The 16,501-nt window shown below is 38.5% G+C and overlaps 1 protein-coding gene across 1 annotated transcript in view; it reads right to left on the minus strand.

Annotated features, from left to right (window-relative positions):
* LOC110028750 overlaps nucleotides 1-14,307 on the minus strand; it is a gene marked incomplete in the record, with an annotated part of 93,376 nt that extends 79,069 nt beyond the window's left edge. The window contains 2 exon segments of the mRNA XM_020730729.1: nucleotides 13,866-14,163; nucleotides 14,229-14,307. Coding sequence (XP_020586388.1) covers nucleotides 13,866-14,000 — 135 coding nt within the window.
* Nucleotides 14,308-16,501: the final 2,194 nt, after the last annotated feature.

The raw sequence follows: 16,501 nt of genomic DNA on the forward strand, positions 1-16,501 counted from the left end.
TTTCTGTAATGAAATTTGGATAGGCTCGCAACATCAAGATTATTGGCAACCTGTTGAAATTGAAAGACACTCTCTTTACTGCACCCACTGCTCTATGTTTTGGCATCAAACTACTTCATACTTTCATCTGAATCCTCAACTCAGAACTACCCAGAATGTTAGGCAATCTAGTAATCCTGTTAACAATTTAATTGTTGATCCGCATGATGCTTCACCTGGTGCTGAAAATGGGAATGATTTAGTTGAAAATCTCAATACTAATGCTATTTCTCTTTTGCAGCCTTTGGTTACAGGAACTATTAATAATTGTATTGAGATCTTACCTCAACAATTAAATATTAATGATGGGCATCAAGGAGCTGAAGTCTCACATTTGTGTAATGTTGCTACATCTAAACATATGCAGCCTAATGATAATATGGAGTTAGTTGATAACTCCAACAATCATGATGCTAATGTTCATTATGGACACCCTATATATATATATATATATAATAATAATAGGATAGCTCGCAGATGGAGATAAGAGCTCTGCTAGGGTTTGGCGATTCTTGGGCGATTTTCGGCAGCTGATGATGGAGCTTCGTCTCTCGGCTGGTGAGATCTTTCTAATATTTATTTCGCTTTCGTCCTTTCCTTCTTGCCAAGCTTTCTCGTGTTTCTCGAACTCGTTTCCGTCTCTTCCCTTTCGCTGAGCGTCGAATTCGCTTCAGTCTTCTTCATTCTGCCGCACGTTTCTCGTGTTTCTCGAATTTTTGTTACGTTTCTTGTTTCGATCATGCCGCCAGTTTCTCGTACTTTTGTTGATGTTGTGTTAGATGGAGGAAATTCCTCTACACCTTCCTCGGAATTTTTTCCACAATCTTTTCATGACAATCTTAATGTTGGTGGAGATTACACTTTCATCAAAAAATTGGGAGAAAAAAATGGTAAACTTGCTCTTTATGTCTCTGAGGATGAAACTTATGTGCTTGCCTCCTCTTGTCGCCTTGCCCTAGTTGGAAAATTTACTTATGGCATTCCTAAGGTTGAGCTCATACAGAGGGAGTTTGAAATGTTAAAATTAAAAGGCTGGTGGAAGGTTAGTATCATATGATGGCAGACATATTTTTATTCAATTAGCTAATGACGAGGACTACACTCGCCTCTTTGCTAAAAGGTTTATGTGAGTGGAAAATAGTTTGATGAAATTTCGGAAATGTTCTATTCATTTTGATCCTAAAGCTGAGTTGCCTATTATTTCGGTATGGATTCGTTTTCCCAGGCTTAAACTACATATTTTTAACCAAGAAATACTTTTTTCACTCGTTGTTGCATATGGGAAACCTTTGAAAATGAATCATGCTACTTTCACTCTATTGAGACCTTCTGAAGCACGCATATTGGTCGAACGAGATATTACTCAGGTTTTCTGTAATGAAATTTGGATAGGCTCGCAGCATCAAAGTTATTGGCAGCCTGTTGAAATTGAAAGACACTCTCTTTACTGCACCCACTGCTCTATGTTCGGGCATCAAACTACTTCATGCTTTCGTCTAAATCTTCAACTCAAAACTACCCAGAATGTTAGGCAATCTAGTAATCCTGCTAACAATTTAATTGTTGATCCACATGATGCTTCGACTGGTGTTGAAAATGGGAATGATTTAGTTGAAAATCTCAATACTAATGCTATTTCTCTTTTGCAGCCTTTGGTTACAGGAACTATTAATAATTGTATTGAGATCTTACCTCAACAATTAAATATTAATGATGGGCATCAAGGAGCTGAAGTCTCACATTTGTGTAATGTTGCTACATCTAAACATATGCAGCCTAATGATAATATGGAGTTAGTTGATAACTCCAACAATCATGATGCTAATGTTCATTATGGACACCCCTCTTGCGGGGCCTGATGAAGAAATGACCAATGAGGAGCATGTGGAAGCTAATAATGTTAATAGGCACTTTTCTCTTGCAGGTCACAGTAATGATAAAGAACCCTCTACTCTTCCTAGTATCACGGTTCATTCTCCTATTGTTGAAACACATTTTGATATAAATAACGCTCTTGACAACGCCACATCAACTTTGGAAAATGAATGGCAAGTGCAAAAATACTCACATAAAAAAGAGAAACGCAACATTGAGTTAGCTAGACTCAACGCCAGTAACATTATATAGGAAGATGTTTATCACTCAGATGGAGAACAGTTGGAGACCCTACTGGATCTTCTAGAAGGATTAGCTCACGACATCATGATTAATATTATGGTTTGATAGAAGGATTAGCTCACGACATCATGATTAATATTATGGTTTGAAATATTAGAGGAGTGGCGGACCCTAACTCCCTTAATAGGCTTAAGAACTTGTGTAGGGTTCATAAATTACTCATTTTTGTTATTTTGGAGCCTATGACTCATGTGAACAAGCATAGAATGCTCAATAAATTTAAGGGCTATCGATCTCACTGCAACGTTAATAACAAGATTTGGGTTTTCTGGAAGCCCACTGTTAACCTTTCTATTATTGAAGATGAGACTCAATACATTCTAACACAAATTTGTTTTGATGGTTTTCAGGGGTGGGGCACCTTTGTTTACTCTAGCTCTATACTGCATGAAAAAATCTTGCTTTGGCAGAAACTTGAGTCTATGGGAAGTATCATTAATGATAATCGGTTTGTAGGTGGAGATTTCAATATGATCATGAAGCCGATGGAAAGAAAAGGGTGGCAGAGTGGAGTCTGATCTTATTAGCCTTTTCTCTAACTATGTGTTTAATGCAGGTTTTTATGACTTGGGCTATACTGGTTCTCTTTACACTTGGAGAAAAGGATTTCTTTATCAGAGATTGGATCGTTTCTTGGCTAATTCGGCTTTTATAAGTTACTTTCCTATTGTGAATGTGCAACATTTGAGTCATGTTACTTCTGACCATAATTTTATCTTGCTCACAATGGCTTTAACTGTCAAGCCGGTCATTTCTAGATTCAAATTTCTTAATGTTTGGACTTCACATACTACTTTTCTTGATGTGGTGACACAAGCTTGGAATTATGATGGTGCTGGTACTCCTTGGCATGTTCTTTGGCAATTACATAAAAAAGTGGTTGTTCACCTAATTAAATGGAATTACCAGGTTTTTGGTAATGTTCATAAAAAAGTAAAGGATGCTCAGAACACTGTTGATTCCTTGGATGCTCAACTTGCGGGTTCCCCTCATTTGATAGACAATGTTGCTCAAGCTCATTTAAATCTATTGGAGGCTATTACATTAGAAGAAAATTTGTTAAAACAGAAAGCTAACGATTCTTCCTTTGTTTCAGGAGACGGAAATACTAAATATTTTCATGCAACTCTTAAGCATAAAAGAAATATCAATAGCATTTTAAAAATTAAAAAAGCTGATGAGAGCATTATTATTACTAATTTGAATGAAATTGGTGATAGTGCCGTTAACTTTTTCACTGAACTCTTTTACAATTCTTCCCATACTATGCATGTTGATCCCACTTATTTTGAAAAAGAGTTTGATTATATTAATAATCTTAGCTTGGTTTATCCTCCAGATGAGCAGGAAATCTTGAATGACTTCAAATATATTTGCCCAAATAAAGCCCCGGGTCCTGATGGCTTTTTCTCTTCTTTCTACATTCATGCTTGGGAGATTATCAAGAAGGAAGTTATTCTTGCTATCCAAAGTTTTTTCCTTGGAAACAATCCTGAAAAATATTTCACCTCGACTCTGATTGTCCTTATTCCTAAAGGCAATGATAAGATCACTTAAGATAATTTTCTTCCTATTTCTCTCACCACGGTAATATCTAAAGTTATGAGTAAGATCATTGTTAGTAGACTGCAGTCTCATCTCAATCACATTATTTCTAAACAGCAGTCTGCTTTCATTAAGGGCAAGGACATTACTGACAATATTCTTTTAGCGCAAGAATTGATTGAGGAGTTGGACAAAAAGTGGAGGGGGCAACATGGTTCTTAAACTGGATATTAAAAAAGATTTTGATACCATTAGTTGGGACTCCATTCTCAATATTCTGAAATCTAAGGGCTTTAAACAGGAATTTTGCTCTCTTATACATCGATGGTTGTCCAATAATAGCTATAGTGTGATGGTCAATGGTGAAGCACGTGGTTTCTTTTCTGTTGGAAGGGGTATCAAGCAGGGAGACCCTCTTTCTCCCACACTTTTCATAATTGCATTCGATTATATATCCAGGCTTATTAATAAGTTACATATGAAGCGCCCTTATCTTCAATTTTCCCATAAGTCAAAAATTGTTGTGAGTCATCTTGCCTTCGCCGATGATGCCATACTGTTTTTAAATGCTAGCAAACGTGTCATTAAAGTTACCATGACTCTGTTAAACGATTTTCAAATACTTTTGGGATGATGTTCAATATGGATAATGTTCCATGCATTTTGGCAAAGGTGCACCACCTAATACCCTTGATTGGGCTCCTAAATTTACGGGATGCAAAATCTCTAAGCTCCCTTTAAAGTATCTTGGTGTCAATATTCTTAGAGGCAGAATTAAGCAAACCCAGATGGATGAGGTGATTGATAAGGTTAAACTCAAGATAAATGATTGGAGAAATAATTTCCTTTCTCATAGGAGTAGGCTCGCTTTATTGAAGTGTTCTTTGCACACTCCCTCTCTATATGATGCAGGTTCTCAAAACCAAAAAAGAGTACTCAAAAGATGCTTGAAAATATTTTTAACAACTTTCTTTGGAAGGGCAATAGAAATACTAAGAATTGGACTACATGGCATTACACTTGCAAACCTCTTTATGCAGGTGGGCTTGGGTTTAAAACACTCCAGCACACTATTGACATAAATATGTGTAAACTCTGGTTCAAATTTAGGTAGGGAGAGTCTCTATGGGCTAAATTCATGCAACATAAATATTGTAAGACCTTACATCCATCCAATGTTAATTGGAGAGTGGGGGATTCTAGACTTTGAAAAGTTATTATTGCTGCACATGATGTAGCTTCTCATTTCATGTTTTGGGATATTGGTGACGGTAGTATCTCCTTTTGGAATGATGACTAGGGTCTTTCTATATTTTCTATTTTGCCTCCTCATGCTTATGATGTTAATTTATTGGTTTCGGATTGTTGGATTAATGGTGAATGGAATCTTGATATGTTGAATGCCCTAGTTGGTGAACTTGCTTCTGCCATTACTAGATTTCCTGTTAAACCTCAAGATAAAGCTCTTCCTTCATGGAAGAAACATACTAATTCATCTGTCACTATATGGCTCAACTCAAACCTGCACTCTTTTATTCCATGAAAATGACATGTTTTTATTTGGCATAAACTTATTTCTCCATCTATCCTTTTTCCTTTGAAGATATTTTCATAAGTCGCTCCCTCTTGATGATATACTTAAATTAAAAGGGCTGAAACTTGCATCTTACTGCTATAATTGTAAAAATGTTGTTGAATCTCTGAATCATCTGTTCTTTGAATGTCCTTTTGCTAAAGATGTTTGGCATCGTATTGAGTGCTTTTTTGGTATCTATTGACCCATGAATCTGAACTTTAAGAAAGCAATTGCCAATTGGGTTAATTTTGCATTATATGTTTCTGGATTTGGCTTACATGGATTGTCCCTTTATGCTCTTCTTGGAGATTGTTTTCGAGCATAAAATTGGCCCTCCTTTTTGGGGTTTTAAGCAGAATGGCTACTTATTGATACTTTCACCTTGGCACCATGATAATTGATTTGCTGGTTCTTTTTTGGGGCTTTACGGTTTTATGCAGAATTGGGAGATGAATGTTTGAGATCAAACTTTTATTGGCAGTTGCTTTTGTTAGGGCAGTTGGTTTTTATATATATATATATATATATATATATTATAGTTCCCTAGGTATGCTGGTTTGAGCCTTTTAGTCTCAACAATGGTTACCTTTTTATAAATTATACTATGCACAAGAAGTTCCCTGGGTACTTATTCGAATTTGGTAAATTTGGTGTAAATGGATATTGCAGTGGTTTATTTCTTTGGCCACATATGCAGGATTGTGATAAAGCGAGGGCAATGAATTTTAATTTCAATACAGGGTTTTGGAGATGGGTTTGGGCTTAATGAGTAACTGTTTGCATTTGATGCATGCGTTAATGGTTCGATTTTCCTTTTTGGTTACCATTACTGGTATTAGCTACCATTTTGAGCTTTTTGACTTCACGTTGGCTAGCTTTATTATGGAGTGCTTTAACTGTTATTTTTCTGATACTAAGCTGGTGGTGGTAGCTGCTTTGACTAATTACTTTCAAAACCACTTATTTTGGACATATTTTGTGTGGCTTGTTGTCAATTTTTGGAGGAATTACTGGTTGTATTTTCTGTGGCTTATGGTAACTCATTTGTGGGAACATTTGTGGGTTAAGGCCATTAGATTACTCCGCCATATCTGTTGACTATCGAATTCCATGCTCAGTACTCAGAATCTCGAGGCCCATACTTTTTTATCTCTAAATATGCTATATGAATGGAGGCAATTCGCTCATATTGGTCATTGTGATTCATTCCAAGAAACTCTTATTTCCGCCATCCCTCAGTTTCATATTATATGCAAAGCAACATTTTTTGGACTATTGTAACTACTGTACTTTTGTTTCACTACTTTGTTACTTTTAACTCTCATAACAGGTTTGGTCTTCTGGTGATAAGCTTCACAATCCCTTCTATGCTGAAGCTGTTCTTGGACGGTCACGAGGCTACTCTTCTGCATTTTGACTGGTATTCAGATATGGTTCAACATTTTTCGGTCTTACGTTTCACACCACTTCTTTTGCACTTTCTTTACATGTTTATAATGGGTATACTGCTTTGGATTGGTATACGTTTTGTTGGGACACATGCATGTATTTTTGAAAGTGGTTACTTTATAGTTCCTTTTACATCTTTTTTGTGTAGTGTTGTAATGTAGATGGAGAAACCCTTAGGACTTTATGTATTTTTATTTCTTTTACAAGGGATCCTCCTTCCACCCCTTTTTTTGTAACCTTCATTTTTTATTAACGCGTAAGGAGCCACGCGAGAGGCCACGCGCTGCGCTTTTTTTATATATATATATATATATACCCGAATCAGAAACATAAACATTTCTCACAAATTTATCCTCAACATTATTGTTGGTTTATTTGGATGGCCCGTAATGATATCAGGCATGAGGGTAAAGTCATTCTAAGTACGGCGGTTTTTGCAAATATCATCACTTATGTTAACAAACTTTGTAAGGTGGGAGCTGCTAAAGACAGCTTCTTCTCGAGCATTTCTTATTTTGAATCTATGGGGCCAGCGGTTATAGTTGGGGGGAGGATACCGCAACTCCTAGTTTTGGTGAGATGGCGGCCTCCTCCCACAAGGTGGGTGAAGATTAACACCGATGGGAGCTGGAAAACTTGCAATGCTAGTTGTGGGGGCATTGATAGGAATAATGTCGGGACTGTATTCTCTTCTTTTCTTCTCCCTGTTTCTCCGATACTCCTCTTGGAGCAGAGGCTAGGGCCATGTTGATGGCTATCATGATTGTTTAATCTCTTAATTAGCAGTTTATTATCATTGAGAGTGACTATCGTATTTTCGTTGATATTCTTGCTAGTGCGGTTAATGTGTCGTGGGATATTCTCTATTGTATTAAGAGAATTAAACTCATATCCTCTCATATTTCTGTTATTTGGAGGTTCATTCATCGTGGGAGAATAGACCCGCCAATTGGCTTGCTGTTGTTGGTAGTGCAAGTAACAATAGTTGGGTAGGCACTATTCCCCCCTACATACTTTGGTGGTTGAGGACAAAGTGGATGCTCTTTATGTTCATCGTGATTGCTCTCGGTAGCCTGGTTGTTTGGTTAACCTCTTTATCTGTATTAAGTTTCTTATGAGTTTCTTGTGCCATTTTTTGGCACATTAATCTGGCCGGTATATGGTTAACTTTATGGTAGAGATTGTCCTCCTCTCATGGTTACTAGATAATTTTCCAGTATGGAAGCATTTGGCTAGTTCGAGGTCGGTTATTGTACTTATCCCCTTTTCTGCTCATACTACTGATTTTATTATTGTTTCTGTTTTTTGCTCTATGGTATTGGGTTGTTCGGTTATTGCCATTCCCTGTTCGGTTTCGACATTCGGGGGGTCCCTCTCTTGCCCCGTTATGCTGCTACTTTGTCTCTTCAATTACTATTGGTTGGCTCATTGTTTTTGCCCCTTCTTCTGTCTGAAGCTTTTGCTTGGAAAGGACTGCATCGTGGTGTACTAGAGTTTCATCAAGGCTCGCTCTTTTCTCCATATATTCATGAGGACTCTTACTATGATTGGATTGGGTTCCCTAGTTCTTACTGCTATACGTTTTGGTTTTCTTTGCTTCGGTATACATGTTATACGTTTTAGTTCTCTTTTGCTTTGGTATGCATGTATGGATTTCTTGGTATTTACTTATTTCTTTGTTTTTTGGGCGCTGAGTTGTAATGATGGAGATGGGACCCTTTGGGAGTGAGTTTTGTATTTTTTTGGGCTTTTTAGATGCGGGGATCTGTCTGCACTCCACAATTTGTACTTTTATTTCAATGAATATATAGGGAGTCATATAATGCTCCTTCCCTAAATATATATATCTGTGTGTGTGTGTGTGTGATACAGGAATTAGTAGGATAAACAGTGAAGACACGTAAAACAATATTTTATTAATGTAGAGTGAGGGTTACAATGAAACACAACAAAAAATAACAACACAAAACACCAACAACGCACGCAACACCTCTAGGGTGTATTCCAAGGGCAGTGAAGATCGGCTAGGTGGATCAGGTGGTGGCAAGGGTGGTGGTGGCAAGGGTGGTGGTGGCAAAGGGAGGCTGATGGCGGTGGGGGGAAGGTGCAGAGTTGTAGGGACAGCAAGTTTGGAAGGTCATAAGTGATCGGCCAAAGGCAGAGGGGCAGCCGAAAGGTGTTGGACGGCAAGTAAAAGCAGGAGATGGAGCGGCAGAGGCTAGGGAAGGGGATTAGGAGTGACCGGTGGCTAAGGGGAAGGAGGAGGGCTGGATAGCCAAAAGGGAGGAAGATACACACCATCTTGGAGTAGTATATAGTCGGAGCACCACCACTTCATCGCATACAACCCACAAAGAAGAAAGAAGTCCACATAGGAATCTGAAATCAACACACGGCAAAAACTCCCTCTAAACTCTGAAAACAGCAAATAAATACTCTTACATGAAGAAGAAAGAAAAAAGATAAAGAAGAAAACTCCCACACAAAAGGAAGACATGGGGAGGTAAAAAATAATCAGAAATTGGCTATAAAAATACTTCCAAATGAAGAAGAGGCGGAAAAGGAAGGAGGAGAGGGCGCCAAAAACCATTCGCACCATCAAAATCCCGCCCCAGCCTGCTCAGCCTGGGTTCTCCCTAAACATGCCTCAATTGGGTCGGTTGGTTCACTAGCGGGAGTTCCCGCTCCCGTGTTCCTGCTGGGGGAGAACCCTCCTCCCGTGTGGCCAAGGCAAAGCCTTACGTCAGTCTCCCGTGGTCGGGGGAGCTTCGACCTCATTTTTTTGAAGCTTAGGGTTTTCATCGGTCGTTACTGGATCCCACTGGTGATTGCGTTAGCTACCAAAGCATTTGAGGAGTTTTTCCCACTTACGATCATACCCCCCCTATCGATCTGTTCTAGTTTGGCATAATTTGAGCCGAAGGTACACCATTGCGTAAATTTTCCCAATCTAAATTTCAAACAAGTAAATATCCCATATGTTTTCCATCTATGACAAGTTGGGCCTCAGCGAGGTTGAGGGTTTGCAAGAGTTTGGTTTATGGGTGATTCTTATTATCTTTCGGGTCTTCCCTCTAACTCTTGAGGTTTTGTAGAACTGACATCTTTTGTTGCGTTCCTTTTGTTTCTTCATATGGAACACTGGGATGAAGCCTGAAAGTGTAACCTCCCGTGATGCTATTAATTGGTCATTACTAAGGCCATCCACTGAAATTTTAAATTCAGACATCTTCCAGTCTGCGTGATTTTTACAAGTTTAAACAAAAAGTTCTCATCTTCTAGGAGAGTAGGAACCACAATTTCGTCAAAAGTCGCATGTTCATTTTGATCATATGGAAAAAATGCATTGGAAGTATCCACGAACAAGCGACTTTCACGGGGGAAGGCATCGTAGACTGAAAATTCTTATTTGGACTGCTCTTCAGTGTATGTGGTGTCTTTACCCAACTTTTTGATGACGCCCTGTTTGGCGAAATAGATCACTCCCCTGGTTATACATTTTGTTTCAACATATCCAAATTCGTGGAACTTGCACATTTTCTAGTCGTGACAGACTTGCATATTGGTTTTGTTGGATAGTAGCAGGGGTTCGCTTGGTGATGCGATCGCTCTCTTTCCGACGCTAGAGTCTGCAACTTTTAGCAGTAGTAAGTTGATAGAAATTGACGGAGTGTTTCTCGCTTCATCTTTATATCTTCTCGTTCATTATTCAGCATTTCAGATCATGGTCGAGGGTAGCCTTCCATTGAATTTCATCTTCCAAGTCCGCAATCCACTAGCGAAGTTGGTGTACCTCTTGTCGTATCTCCTCCAAGTAGGCTCAGGTATGTAACTCCTTAGTGGCATGGCTAAGGTTTAGAGTTGGGAGATGAAAGATAGTGTATAAAACTAATTTAAGGTATAAAAAAATTGCTTTGGGATTGTTGATTTTAAAAATCAGCAAAGAGAATTTAGGTTTTGGTTTTAGCATTGGTGGTCAGGGTAAGAAAAAATTTTTCGGTGGCAGGGTAAGCCGAATGCTAGGAAACTCTAGGATTTGACTGGGATTAAGCTAGCACTGATACCGAATGACACCAGAACTAGTAGGATAAGCAGCGGAAACACTCAAAACAATCTTCTACTAATATAGAAAGAAGGTTACAATGCAACACAGCAGAAAATAACAACAAAAAACACCAACGACGCAAATAACACCTCTAGCGTGTATTCCAAGGGCGGTGGATATCAGCGAGGTGGATCAAGGTGGTTGGCAAGGGTAGTTTTCAGCAAAGGGAGGCTGATGGCAGCAAGGGAAGGTGCAAAGTTACAGGAAAAACAAGTTTGGAGGGTCGTCGGTGACTGGCGGAAGGTGGAGGGGTGGTCGAAAGGTCCTAGACAACAAGGTAAATGCAGGAGATGGAGTGGCAGAGGTTGGGGAAGGGGATTAGGAGTGACCGACAGCAAAAGGGAAGGAGGAAGAGGGCTGGATAGTCAAGTGGGAGGAAGATACACACCACTTTAGAGTAGGATATAGCCGGACAACCACCACCTCCTCAGATACAGCCGACCAAGGGGAAACGAACTCTAACTAGGAATCGTAAATCAACACACAACAATAGCTCCCTTTAAAATCTGAAAGCAGCAAATAAATAGACTCTTAAATGAAGAAGAATGTCCTGTTAGGTTTGAGCTACAACTGGAGCACCACCTAGAACAAGTTACAACCAGTACCTTCTCATCGTGAAGTATAGCTCCCAAAGCGGAAGAACACCTCTAAGGCAACACTCAGAAATATGTACTCATCAAACTCCTCCCAAACCTTAGAAAACACACCTATATAAAGCGGGGATTAGTATATAAAATAGGTAAAGAGGAGGATAGGAAAAAGTTATAATAGGCAAGGAGAGGAATAGGAAAGAATTAGAGAAGAAAATGAACTATAATGAGAAATCATCACGAAAGGAATGAAAAGGAAAAGAAATGAAAGAGATTAAATAGAAAATGGGGGTCGCGGTTGTTGAAATGACTATAGTAACTGCGTCAGCGGTACTGTAGCTACTACAGTAACCGTGGGCGATAAGCTCCCGTGTCAATCTTCAGGGTTTGGGAAGGTTCAACTTCATCCGTCGAAGCTTTTAGGGTAGAAAAATTTTGGTAGGAGGTGGCATGAGTGGGGGCAGATGCTAGGGAACCCTAGGATAGGACTAGATTTTGGCTAGGTCTGATATTAAATGACACAGAAACTAGTAGGATAAAAAAAAGTAAACATCAAAACATTCTTTTATTAATGTAGACAAAGCAACACAACAGAAAATAACAACACAAAACATCAATGATGCAAGAAACACCCCTAGGATGTATTCCAAGAACGGTGGGGGTCGGCTAGGTGGATCAGGGTGGTTTTCAAGGGTAGTGGCAGCAAAGGGAGGCTGATGGCAATGTGGAGAAGGTGCAAAATTGCAGGTACGACAGGTTTGGAGAGTCATAGGTGACCGATGGAAGGTGGAGGGGACAGCTGGAACGTGTTGGACAACAAGATAAACTTAGAAGATGGAGCGGCGGAGGTTGGGAAAGGGGATTAGGAGTGACCGGCAGCTAAGGAGGAGGAGGGTTGGATAGCCAAAAGGGAGGAAGATACACACCACCTTGGAATGAGATACTGTCAAAGCACCACCACCTCCTCGGATACAGCCCACAAAGGAAAAAAGAACTGTCTCTAAACACACAGCAAAAACTACCTCTAAACTCTGAAAACAACAAATAAATAAACTCTTACATGAAGAAGAAAGGAAAGAGATAAAGAAGGAAACACCCACACAAGGGGTGGGGAGGTCATAAATATTCAGAAATTAGCCATAAAAATACTTCCAAATGAAGAAGTAGAAAAGGAAGAAGGAGAGGGTGCGGAAGGCCGCGAGCCCATCAAAATCCCGCCCCAACCCGCTCGGTCTGGGCTCACCTTGAACCGGCCTCAATAGAGCCAGCTGATTCACTAGTAGAAGTTCTCGTTCCCGTGTTCCCGCTGCGGGAGAACCCTGCTCCCACGTGGCCAAGGCAAAGCCCCATGTCAGTGTGTGCATGCATGTATACACACAGATGCATATTTGTGTGTGTGTGTGTGTGTGAATCAAGGTTGGCTCAAATGATTATAGCCGTCGAGAATCTAGAAATCCCCATAGCATTCTATGATGTTTGACTTATTGAATTCTTTTCTTTTATTGAATTTTATTTCCTCAACTCGTGTTTCTCCTTATTTGATATTCAAAAAAGGGTTGGCTTATGAAGCAAGCACAAAAAAATGTGTGTACTAAGGTAGTACCATCAAAGGTATCGCCACTTAAATGCCAAAGTAGTTACTAAGACGACTTAAATCAAATATGATGAATCATGTTCTCATGATCAAAGTGCAATAGTTTATTTGTAATATAAGTGTCTCTCATATTTATGATATGTCAAGAGGTCTCAAAAAAGGTCCAAGGGATGTGCTAAACTTGCGGAAATTAGAGAACATGACATGCCAAATGGTGAATCTGGCATGGTGTCCTAGACTTTCCCTGTGTCTGACATAATAGGACTCTCTAGAAGTGTTTGTACTTCAAAAAAAAGGAAAAAATATTAAGAAGGCATCAGACCATGCCCTAAGGGAAATCTATATTGCTTAAGGGGTTGTTATGCAATGTTATCCTATTTGGAGATATCATTTGTTTGGTTTGGCAACATCTTCAAAAACTAATTTCACAAATGACATAAATTTTGTTCTGATAACATCAAAATATCAGCTAAATTTGTCGTTTATGAAAAATGTCAACAAATAAACAACGTAAGAATCCTTGATTATTCTAGATAATATTTACATTGTTTAAATAAGGTAGCATTGAACCGAGTAAGCTGCATTCGATGGACACTAGTGTTGTCCGAATAACTTTATTATGCTTACAACACTGATCTAGATAGAATTAAACCAAACACCTAAGTACCATTTAAGAACGCCAATCAATTTTGCTTATAAACAGCGCAACTTGCTCCAATTCTATATAAATAACAAGGTAAACCAAAGAATTACATCATGCAGAAAAGAACCTGAAACTAGGATATTAACCTGGGAGCGAGGAAAGATATCGGAAATAAGCTTTTTGTATCTCTTCACAGGTTGCCGGGATCTGGCCCTCAAAGCTGGACAGAAGCAACAAATACTACCGCAGACGGGCAGCACCCGCCTGGACATAACCCCCATTCCGCCTCTCTCTCTATCTATCTCTTCTCAGTTGCTGCTATTTTTTTCCACCTTTCTCAAACTTCGTTCGGGAAGAAAATTGTACTCAGTTACAGCAAGAACCGATTTCGATGAAAACAATGATTATCTTGCAGGCGTTCCCTCGTTTAGAATTGGGATCAACCTGCAATCAACAATTATGAAATTTCATCCTGCGATCATGGAGGCAAGATTTGAAGAAGAACTCACCTCGGCTGACTGGTTCTCGATCGGGGCAGAGATCCTGCGACCGCCCTCACCGAGTTGTTGTCCAAACTTCTTCCCTGCTAAATAGTTTCCCTTGAGGAAAAAAATATTTCGGAATATTCTGTTACAGATTTATTAAATTTATTTTAAAATTACTGTTATATACAAATATATATATATATATATGGGGGGAGTTAAATTGGATTTAATAAATTTGATTAATGTCTTAAATTTAATATTAAATACATTAAATATTTTTTATTATATTTGACATAAATCTACTCTTATGATTTTTCTCTTAAGCTAACTCGGTTAAATTCATGTGATGAACAAATTTAATAAATCTGAATTTATGTTAATAATGTTTGGCTCGATTTAACGAACATCGAAGGTATATTCAATTATTTTTAAGTTCATCTTAATATAATTTGTAGCAATGAATGATGCTAGAATTATTTATTTATTTATCTATATAATATTTATCTCAATTTTATTATCTATTTTTTTATAATATTTTAATGTTTTAAATAATTTTTAAAATATCAATAATGTTAAATTGTTTAAAGTAAAATATATATTTTAATGTTTCATGATCATTATAAAGATTCAGATATTAGACATATAAACAAGTAAAACTCAACGATATGAATGAAATTTTCTTTAATATGATCCAATACGTAATATATACAACATATAAGTCATACCTAAAATTTAAAATATATTAAAACATCTTAATCCAATTTGTAAGAGTTTTATTATATTTAGATGTAATAACATTGCATGATTTTTAATCTAAAGATGAATTTAAAAATTTAGATCAAAGCCCATTAATGTAAAATATATGATAAATATTAAATCATTAATGTTTGTACATAATGAATATATATTCAAAATAATACAATTTGATGCGCGCTAGAAAATTTGCGGTGGTAGAGTAATGGATTATTGTTTTAGCATTGGACGAGAATTCAACACACATAGATAACAGAAAACAAGTAAGCGGAATGAGACACCTCTACCTTTTACGTAAAAACCCTTGAAAGGGGTAAAAACAACGGGGCGTAGCCAAATTGAAATAATCTATTATGAATGATAAGTGCACACATTCATTCTTCCCCTAAATTAGAGAAGATAGAGTTATGAAGTTGCATAACTATAATGTGACTGCAATTCTTGGTGACAACAAGTTACAATGGTCATTGTAGATGGTTACTCTAGAAGCGTTGATTGGCCAGAGAAGTCATAGTAAGCGGTTGCAGGAACTCTGAATCACATAGGTTGTAGTTGGTGAGTATTAATGATGTTTGTATGCCGCGGGGGCCGAACACGGTGTCTGCATGAGTTGATGACCACGTAGGTCGTTGGGGCAAATATTGTTGACATCCGTAGGCCGCTGGGGCCAGATTTAAGAATTGTATGAGCTGATGATCACGTAGGTCGTTGGGGCGAGTATTGATGACGTTTGTAGGCAGCTGTGGCCGAAGTCGGGAACTATATGAATTGATGATTGTGTAGGTCGTTGTTGACATATGGACCGTAGTGGTAAGCAGTGATAACGTTCATAGACCGTTGGGACAGGAGTCGGGAGCTGCATGAGTTGATGACCATGTTGGTCGTAGTTGGCATATGAACCGTAGTGGTGAGCTCTTGTCCCACAAACGGGAGAGGGTTGCTAGATTTTCCAAGTTACGACGTTGATTGATGGTGTCTGGCCTGCGGTAGTTGACAACAATCGGCGGTGGTCGGTGACAATCCGCGGACAACGGTCGATGATGGTCGACGACGATTAGTGATAGTTTTTCTGTTGTGCTTTGAGGGGAAGATTTTCATGCTCGTGTGGTAGTGATATCTTGGGACCCCCTAACGATCATCAGAAGTACTGGGGTTTTGGGGAGACGATGTCAACTCTACTCGAAGATGAGAGGATTTGTTGTAATTATTGTACAAGTATATATTGAACTTTGTAGCATTTTTTATCGTCTGATGTGGAATTTATAGATGATGATAATGTATTTCTTTGTTTCTTCTACAGTTGTTGTGGCTTCTTAATTGTGCAAAACTCTGCAATTAAAGTTAGCACACAAATTTTTATGAAGAATCGCGTACCTTTTGTGGTTCATGTTTTTCTAGGTTGTGCCCTTTCAGATCAATGTCTTATAGAAGCTTGAATCGGTACCGTAGCCTTCCGAGGTTTTTAGTGAAGACCCTCCTGGGTTCGTCTTCCAGTAGTATGGTAGCTTCTTATGGTATCTTCTTATCAAGTATTGTCTTCTGGG

This window comes from Phalaenopsis equestris, unplaced genomic scaffold (genome assembly GCF_001263595.1).
Source record: "Phalaenopsis equestris unplaced genomic scaffold, ASM126359v1 Scaffold000523, whole genome shotgun sequence".
NCBI lineage: Eukaryota > Viridiplantae > Streptophyta > Magnoliopsida > Asparagales > Orchidaceae > Phalaenopsis > Phalaenopsis equestris.